Source organism: Dermatophagoides farinae, chromosome 7, assembly GCF_024713945.1.
Source record: "Dermatophagoides farinae isolate YC_2012a chromosome 7, ASM2471394v1, whole genome shotgun sequence".
NCBI classification, from domain to species: domain Eukaryota; kingdom Metazoa; phylum Arthropoda; class Arachnida; order Sarcoptiformes; family Pyroglyphidae; genus Dermatophagoides; species Dermatophagoides farinae.
Genome location: NC_134683.1, coordinates 3925155 through 3935265, shown reverse-complemented (window position 1 = coordinate 3935265; position 10111 = coordinate 3925155). Strand labels below are relative to the sequence as shown.

At 33.9% G+C, this 10111-nt stretch overlaps 4 protein-coding genes across 4 annotated transcripts; all 4 read left to right on the top strand.

Annotated features, from left to right (window-relative positions):
* Positions 1 to 79: 79 nt before the first annotated feature.
* LOC142597661 (uncharacterized) lies at positions 80 to 1791 on the top strand. Its single transcript, XM_075732687.1, has one exon. The coding sequence runs from the start codon at positions 219 to 221 to the stop codon at positions 1350 to 1352; it is 1134 nt and encodes a 377-aa protein (XP_075588802.1). The 5' UTR covers positions 80 to 218; the 3' UTR covers positions 1353 to 1791.
* On the top strand, positions 1498 to 4138 carry LOC142597660 (uncharacterized). The gene has a single exon (XM_075732686.1). It carries the CDS (start codon positions 1498 to 1500, stop codon positions 3292 to 3294), a length of 1797 nt encoding a protein of 598 aa, XP_075588801.1. The 3' UTR covers positions 3295 to 4138.
* On the top strand, positions 3500 to 5099 carry LOC142597662 (uncharacterized). The gene has a single exon (XM_075732688.1). It carries the CDS (start codon positions 3500 to 3502, stop codon positions 4385 to 4387), a length of 888 nt encoding a protein of 295 aa, XP_075588803.1. The 3' UTR covers positions 4388 to 5099.
* On the top strand, positions 4656 to 10008 carry LOC124496918 (titin-like). Its single transcript, XM_047060485.2, has one exon. The coding sequence runs from the start codon at positions 4656 to 4658 to the stop codon at positions 9852 to 9854; it is 5199 nt and encodes a 1732-aa protein (XP_046916441.2). The 3' UTR covers positions 9855 to 10008.
* The last annotated feature ends 103 nt before the right edge of the window (positions 10009 to 10111 follow it).

The window sequence follows — 10111 nt, the reverse complement described above, 5'->3', positions numbered from 1 at the left end:
TAAACCGAAAAAAGAAGAACAGCCAAAAGTAGAGGAAAAACCCGGAGAACAAATGGATGTAACCGAAGATGTGAAAGACAATTGAATCGGAAAAAATTGTTGAAACGCCGGCAGAAGAAGAACAACCGAAAATTGAAACAACCGTTGAGGAGGAGGTGGTGGTGGAAGAAAAGAAGAAAAAGAAATTAAGTGTAAAACGCAAATCTAAACCAGATATCATGGAAGACAAACCAAAAGAACAACAGCAACCAGAAACAACTGAAGAAACAACAGTGCTATTACCGAAACCATTGAAAGAACCAGAAATCGAAGAACAGGTAATAAAATTGAAACCAAAATCAACCGATGAATTGCCGGAAGAAACAACGGTAGAAGAAGTGATAAAATTAAAACCAACTGTTGAAGAACCAACTGAAGAATTGGTTGAACAGGTGATTAAATTGAAAAAACCATCTGAAGAAACTGCTGTCGAAACGACTGAAGAAATAATTCGATTGAAAAAAGAAGATGCAAAAGAACCAGAAATCATTTCAACCGCAGAAACATTGGAACAAAAACCAGAACCTAAAACTGAAGAAACGATAACATTGAAACCACAAGAAGAACAAATTCCAGAAGAAAAACCCATAGATGAGATGATTAAACCAGAAGAGCCTGTAAAAGTGGATACGGTTATTGAAACGAAAGAAACACCAGAAGAAAAACCATTGCCTAAACATGAAAAAGTTGAACAAGAAAAAGATGTGGTCTCTGCAACAACAACAACAACAACTTCAGAAGAAATTGTTGAATTACCAAAACAAGAAGAAGAGAAAAAACCACGAAAATTGAGTATCAAACGAAAATCTAAACCTGATATTATGGAAGAAAAACCAAAACCTGAAGAGGAAGATGAACAAAAACAACCTGAAGAGGAAATCACAGTGGAAGAAACATTTAAATTATCGAAACCAAGTGATGATCAACCGATCGAAGAACAGGTAATAAAATTGAAACCAACCGATGAATCACCGGAAGAAACAACGGTGGAAGAAGTGATAAAATTGAAACCGACCACTGTTGGTGAAGAATCACCAGAAATTGTAGAACAAGTGATTAAATTGAAAAAACCAACAGAAGAAACAGTAGTAGAATCTATTGACGAAGTAATCCGATTGAAAGAAGAAAAAACTGAAAAACCAGATATAATAACCGTTGAAAAGGTAATCGAACAAATACCGCAAGTGGTGGATGAGCAGCCTTTGAAAGAAGAAGAGAAAGAGGAAAAACCGAAAAAGATTATTCGACGAAAATCTAGTATAAAATTAGTCGAAAAAGACAAACCAAAAGAAAAAGGAAATACCAGCCGATGAAGTAGAAGAAGAAGTATTGAAACCAGAAATTCCACAAGCACCTGTAATTGAAACAGAGAAAACGATAGAAGAAGAAAAACCAAAACGAAAAGAATCAATACCACCACCGGAATCGGAAAAACCTGATGAACAAAAAGAAGAAAAAATGACCGAAACAATAACCGAAGAAATTGTCGAACTATCCAGACCAGAACCAGAAAAAATTGTTGAAAAAGAAGAACCGAAAACCGAAACAACAAAAACAGCAGTGGAAGAGAAAAAACCACGAAAATTGAGTATCAAACGAAAATCAAAGCCTGACATAATGGAAGAACAAAAGAAACCTGATGAAGAAGAAAAACCTGAAGAGAAAATCGTGGAAGAAACGGTAAAATTACCGAAACCATCGGAAGAACAACCGGTAGAAGAACAGGTAATACGATTGAAACCAAAACCAAAAGAAGAATCGGAAGAACAATCGACAGTAGAAGTGATAAAATTAAAACCAACTGTTGAAGAACCAACCGAAGAATTGGTTGAACAAGTTATCAAACTTAAAAAACCATCAGAAGAAACTGCTGTCGAAACGACTGAAGAAGTAGTCCGTTTGAAACCCGAAAAACCTGGTGATAAAACAGAAGAGATTTCTGTGGAAAAAGTTGTCAAACAAACACCACAAATTGAAGAAAAACCCAAAGAAGAAGAATCAAAGAAAATTGTTGAAGAAAAGCTTAAAGACGAGCCAAAAATCGAAACACAAGCAGTTGAAGAGAAGAAACCGAAAAAATTGAGTATAAAACGAAAATCTAAACCCGATATAATGGAAGAGAAACCTAAACCAGAAGAACCGAAACCAGAAGAAGAAACCATTAAAGAAACGGTGAAATTACAGAAACCAAAAGATGAAGAACAACCAAAACCAATCGATGAAACACCGGAAGAAACTACTGTTGAAGAAGTGATAAAACTTAAACCAACAATTGAACCATCAGAAAAAGACGAAGAAACTGTTGAACAAACGATACAATTGAAAAAACCAATCGAAGAAACAGCTGAATCGATTGAAGAAGTGATTCGTTTGAAGAAAGAAGAAATCAAACAGCCGGAAGAAATTTCCGTTGAAAAAGTTATTCAACAAACACCACAGGTTGAAGAACAACCAGAAGAAGAAGAAAAACCAAAAGAACAGCCAAAGAAAATTGTGGAAGATGTGCACAAAGAAGAATCAAAAAATGAAACTCAAGTAATTGAAGAGAAAAAACCACGAAAATTGAGTATCAAACGAAAATCTAAACCCGATATCGTGGAAGAAGAAAAACCAAAACCAGAAGAAGAAACCACGGTGGAAGAAACATTTAAATTACCGAAACCAAGTGAGGATCAACCAATAGAAGAGGAACAAGTGATAAAATTAAAGCCAAAACCAAAAGATGAAACACCAGAAGAGACAACTGTTGAAGAAGTTATCAAACTAAAACCGACGGTTGTAGATGAACCGGATGAAACCATCACTGTACAGCAGGTGATAAAATTGAAAAAACCAAAAGATGGTGATACAACAGTTGAATCTATTGAAGAAGTAATCAAATTGAAGAAAGAGAAACCAGTTGAACAGCCGGATGAAGTTTCAGCCGAAAAAGTTATCAAAATAACACCACAAGTAGATGATGAAGAAGAAGAAAAGAAACCAGAAGAAATTGAAAAACCAGTGGTGGAAGAAAAACCGAAAAAAGTTATACGACGTAAATCAAGCACCAAATCGCTAAAAGATGAAAAAATTTCATCCAAAACACCGGTTGAAAAACCAACCGTTGAAGATGTGCTACAACCGGAAACAAAACCGGTGGAAAAACCGAAAAAAATCATACGAAGAAAATCAAGTACAAAACTTGAAGAAAAACCAAAAGAAGCAAAAACCCGAAGAAGAAGAAGTAGAACAACCAGAGGTTGTATCCACTGTTGATATGGAAACAAAGAAAAAAGTTCAACCTGAACGTAAAGATTCAACAACAAAATTAGAATCAATCACTGAAGATAAAGGTGCAATATCTGAAGATGTTGTGGAAGAAGAAACAATTACCACTACGACAACAATCAAAACTGTAGAACCACCACAGGAAGAACCGAAGAAAATTGATGAGAAAAAATTGGATACAAAACCACCAATAATGGTGAAACCAATAGATGAAGATGTTTTAAAACAGGAACCAAAACCAGTGGATAAACCAAAGAAAATGAAATTGAAACGTAAAGAATCAAAACCTGATGTTAAACCGGAAGAAAAACCAAAACCCGGAGATGATGACAAAACAACAGAGGAAACAATTAAATTGACAAAACCAACAGATGAAAAACCAGTGGATGAAATTGTACGATTGGAAAAGAAACCCGATGAACAGGAAGAAGAAGAACAAACGGCGCTACATACGATAAAATTAGCCAAACCAAAAGAAAAACCAACGGATGAATCTGTATCGGAAACGATAAAATTCGTTAAACCAAAAGTTCATGAAGAAGCATCGGCTGAAGCGACATTGGAAATATCGACAAAAGAATATGATGAAATTTCTACGGAAATTATTATTAAACGAAAATCGAAAAAATCTAAAGAACCAAAAATTATCGATTCCGATGAAGTGACGGTTAAATTGCCAACAAAACCGAAAAAATTTTCATTCTCTGAAGCAAGTGCTGAATTGAAAGTGACGAAAAAAATTGATGTAACATTGGACGATGTTGTCATCGTTGATGATATAGTGACCGTAATTGAAGAACGAAAACCGAAGAAAAAAGATGAACCAGAATCCGAAGAAGAAGAAGAAGAAGAGGAAGAAGTACAACCGAAAATTGAAATGCCCGAAGAATCGGATGAAGAAAGACCACAGGAACCAGTAGAAGAGGAAGATGAAGAAATGGAAAAACCGAAAATTGAAGAACTTCAACCAGAAGAAGAAGAAGAAATATCTGAAACATTTAGATTGCCAAAACCAAAAGATGATGACACCGTTGAAGAAGAATTACGATTATCGAAAACGAAAACCACGCGACGAAGATGAAGAATCTGTCAAGGAAACAATTACAGTAATCAAACAAGTAGTAGATGATGTGGAAATAGTTGAAGAAATTGTACGATTAAAGAAAAAACCAAGTGTAGACAGTATTGAAAGTGAATCAACAATCGAATCATCATATCGATTAGTGAAAAAGCCAAGTCAAGAATCAGAAACTGAAGAATCAGTATCGGAAATCATACGGATACAAAAACAAGCCGAAAAAGAAGAAGAAGAAACAATAGCACAGATTATTAAATTGAAACGGAAATCTATGCCGGAAGATGATGAAGAAACGGTTGAAGAAACATTTCGATTACCGAAACCTGGATTTGATGAACAATCAACATTTGCATCATTGGATGTGACGAAAATTGCTGACAATGAATATGATGAAGTATCCACAGAAATTGTCATAAAAAAACAGATGAAAAAATCCAAAACAAATGATGAAATATTGGATGAATCATATACATTAACAATGCCAACGAAACCACGAGAAATTGGTTATGATGAAGCTGCAGCTGAACTTAAAGTGCAGATTGAATCAAAAATTGATCAACAATTATTGGAATCCAAAATGGTTGAAGAAATGATCAGTAAATATGCTGTTACATCGGAAATACCGAATGTAATGTCATTACGACAAGGTGATCGTATTTATGTTGTTGAACGTGTCAATCAAGATTGGTGGTTTGTCAGGAAAAAGATAACAAAAGAATTTGGTTTTGTACCAGCAGAATTTCTTACAGATGAAATTTCATATACATTACATTTGGATGATACATTAAAAGAATTTATGGAAACTGAAGAACAAGTTGCTGAACATATTACTATAAGAAAAAAACAGCCAGAAATTATTGAAGCACCTGATGAAATGATAAAAGTTGAATCCGGCCAATCATTGGTATTGGATTTCAAATTCGATGGATCATTTCCAATGCATTTTGTTTGCTTTAAAGATTCACGGCCACTGCAACCAGATTCAAGAATTAAATTATTTTGTGATGAAAATAATGTTTTACATCTGAATTTTGATGAAGTTTATTGCATTGATTCTGGTACATATTCGATTGTGATGAAAAATCCAGCCGGTGCCGCCAAACATACATTTACATTGGAAGCTGATGGTCATATGTCGTTTGTGAATGAAGAAATCTATTTCCATAATTTGCCATTCAAAGATGATGAACAACCATCAAATGTACCATTATTCTCGAAATTTAATGATTCCATTGAAATCAATATAAATGAACCGTTCAATATTGAATTCACTGTTTATTCGTTGGAAAAACCACGACTGAAATTGACAAAAAATGGAAGAATTGTTTATAATTCCAGTAAATTTCAATTGGAACATTTGGAAACTAATGAATATTTTCATCGTTATCGTGTACAATGTACCAATACGGATGAAAATGATGATGGTATTTATGAATTGTGTGCACAAAATTTGGATGGTGAAAATCAAGCCACATTTCAGGTGGTTTACAAAGATCGCATTGAAAAACCAACATTCAAAAAACGATTTAAATCGATTCGATTACAGGAAGGTAATCAATTATTATTGGAAACAACGGTGAATGGTTATCCAACACCAACAATAACATGGTATCGAAATGATGATCGTATTGTATCATCATCACAATGTTTGATACGACAACATAAAAATGATGCAACATTAGCGGTGAATAATGTGTCGAAAATGTTACACGAAGGTCAATATAAAGTGATTGCCCGTAATAAATATGGTAAATGTCAACATGAAGAACGTGTTGTAGTGATAAAAAAGACACCAAAATTTTTGGAACGTTTAAATGACATTGAAGTATATGAAAATGAAAAAACATTCCTTTCAGTGAAAATAACCACAAAAGAAGATGATGTTCAATGGTTGAAAGAAGGTGAACCAATAGATCAAGATGATGATGATGATTATCAAATGATAAAAGATGGACATTATAGAAAATTATTGATCAAAAAAGCAAAAGTATCACATCAAGGTGAATATTCATGTGTATTGGAACAAGATAAATGTACTGGTTATCTGGAAGTGATTGAATTACCAGCTGAAATTGTTAAAGATCTTAAAGATTGTAATGTAAAATATGGTGATAAAGCACAATTTGTGGTAGAAGTATCCAAAGGTGATGCTATATTACAATGGTATAAAAATAAACAACCAATCATGTTTGATGATCGTGTTTATTTGGATATTGATGGTAAACAACAAACATTATCCATTGAGGATTCAAAACTTGAAGATATTGCCGAATATTCATGTCAATTGAATCAACAAACATCAAAAGCACGGTTACTTGTATCATATCCATCGACAGAATTTTTACGACGTTTACAAGATGAATATTGGATTGATGAAAATTGTGAAACAGTTTTCACTGTGGAAATATCACGGCCAGATGTTGATGTTTTTTGGTATCATAATGGTGAAGAATTATGTGAAACATCCAATATTAAAATGATTACCGATGGTACGGTAAGAAAATTGATCATTCACCACACACGAATGACCGATATGGGTGAATATATTTGTATGGCCAAAGGTGATCAAACACAAACCACGTTGAATGTATCGAAAGATCCATTAGTATTTTTATTGAAACTTAAAGATTTCAATGTAAATGAAGGTGAAACGGCAACATTATCTGTTGAAGTTATTGATGAACATATGAATATCGTATGGATGAAAGACGATGAAATTATTGAACCGGATGGCAATCGTATGATGATGAGCAATATTGGTAAACATAAAAAATTGATCATAAAAAATGTCAACATACAAGATCGTGGTTACTATACCGTTGTTTGTAATGATCAACGTTCAACAGGTAAACTTTCTGTGTTGACACCACCAAAAGTATTGACAGATACAAGACGTTTTACTGCTGTACGTGGAGAAAATTTTTCATTGGATATTTCATATGAAGGTTATCCATCACCAAAAGCTGAATGGTATCATTCTGGTAAAATCATTAAAACATCGAAAAAAGCATCAGTAGAAATAATGATGAGCCGTACAATATTGACAATTAAAAATTTCGATGATGATGATATTGGTCTTTATAAATTGAGTCTGGAAAACACCATTGGACAATATATAACACATTTTGAATTGTTCATCATCGATAAACCAGATCCACCAAGCAAACCGGAACCGATGAATATAACGAATAATTCATTGATTCTAGTATGGCAAGCACCGAAAAAAGATAATGGTTCACCTGTATCGAATTATGTGGTTGAATATAAAGAATCAAAAGCTAAAAATTGGAAAGAATATAATGAATTTATTAATGAACAACATGTCAAAATAAGGAATTTGAAACACAATATTTGTTATGTATTTCGTGTATATGCCATAAATAAAGCTGGAAAATCATCACCATCCACAGAAAGTGAACCAGTCACTATGAAAGAACAATATCTACCGATGGCACCGACATTTATACAGCCATTACCATCGACCATAAGTACACAACCATTTACAACGACAACAATGGAATGTAAATCCATTGGTAATCCAACGCCGGAAATCCAATGGTATCGTAATGATGAACCAATCGATGAGAATGATGATAATAATGTTATCATTAAATATGATCAACATTCATCCACATTGATTATAAAAGAATGTTCATTTGAATGGGCTGGCCATTATAAATGTGTGGCACGAAACGTTGAAGGTGATGCCATAACGAAAACAAAATTATCTGTAGAAGAAAAACCATATGCTCGTTTCAATAATGATGCCATTGTGGCGAAAGTTAAACAAGGCAATGAACATTTAATTGAATGTGAAATTTATGGCTATCCTGAACCGGAAATCAATTGGTATAAAGGTTTAATAAAATTACGACGAACATCGAACATTTTCGTTGATGATCAAGAAAAAGGAATGACAAAATTGGTGGTGAAAAATTTTTCGTTCGAAGATGCTGGCATTTATACATTGCATTTGATCAATGCAGCCGGTGAACGTAAATATGATTTTGAATTACGAATGTTGAAACGACCTGGACCACCGGAACAGCCAATTCGTTGTGTGCCGGGTGGTGAAAATTCCATCGAATTATCATGGAATCCACCGAAAGATGATGGTGGTTCACCGATTCTATTCTATTTGATTGAAAAATATGAAACAAAAATGGGCAAAGAATGGATCGAAGTTACCCGTGTGAATGGTAATGAATTTTCCCATACAATTCGTCATCTAATCGCTGGTTCACGTTATCGATTCCGTGTCAGTTCAATCAATGAATTCGGTACAAGTGATCCAGCAATGACTGAATCGGTTGTTTGTCGTAAAATACTTGAACGTCCATCACCACCAACTGGTCCGATTAAAACAAGTGATCATACTGAATCATCATTTAATCTGCATTGGAATCCACCCGAATATGATGGAAATTCTCCATTGATTGAATATCTTATTGAAACACGTGAAGTTGACGAAACAGAAACCACTATTACAAACACGTGGAAAAAATCAACAACCGTAAATGGTGAAACATTGACAGCAATGATTGAAAATCTAGAAAAAGAAAAAACATATCAATTACGTATTACATGTCGTAATGAAATTGATTGGAGTGATTCATATTATCCTGAAACAACCGTTATGGTTAAATGTCGATATGGACCACCAACAGCACCGGTTGGCCCGCTGGAAGTGAATGAAATGACAAATGCATCATTACGTGTGGCATGGAAACCACCAATATCGAATGGTGGATTAGAACTGATCAATTACATAATTGAAAGAAAATTAACATTTGAAAATACCTGGATTCGTGAAGCAATTGTTAATCCGGATCAATTAACATATACGATACCGAATTTATCATCTAAATATGAATACAATATACGTGTGTTGGCTGAAAATGCATTGGGACAAAGTGATCCATTAGAATCCGATTATCCGGTACAATTATGTAAAGATGCCACACCGCCAGGTATACCAACAGCACCATTAGAAATGCGTTCCGTTAGTCCTAGTGCAATAATGATTGAATGGGGTAAACCAGAACATGATGGTGGATCACCAATCACTGGTTATGTAATAGCAGCAAAAGATGCACGTCGTACAATGTGGATACAAGTTGGTAAAGTAGATGCCACAGTACATCGATTACAAATAAAAGATTTCCAAGAAAATCGTTCATATAAAATACGTGTTATGGCTGAAAATGAAATCGGTTTATCCGATCCATTAGAATCAGAAGAACCAATTACCGTGATACGGCCACCTGGATTTGAAGAACAAGAAGCTGAACGTGAACATTTAGAACGTGATGATACATTATCATTATCATTTACAACATCTGAAACAACATCATGGATGCGTGAAGCTAATGTTGAAGCACGTGTTGAATCATATACAGTACATTCATTATTGAAACGTAAAGAATATTTCTTTTCATTATGGGTGAATGCAGATAAATTGTTCAAATAAATCAAACGAAAAACGAACGAAAAAAATCACCGAGAATTTAAATTGCCGCTATTTTTACCTAACGAAAACGAAAATCAATCATCATCATCATCATCGTCGACAATGAATGAATATCCGGTTTTTTCAATAATTTAATTTTAAACACAAAAAACAATATTATAATACTAACCTTGCTAATCTATATTTTCCGCAACAAAAAAAAAAATATATTTCCCGTTATGTTTATGTTTTTGTTTGTTTTGTTTCAAAAAAAAAAT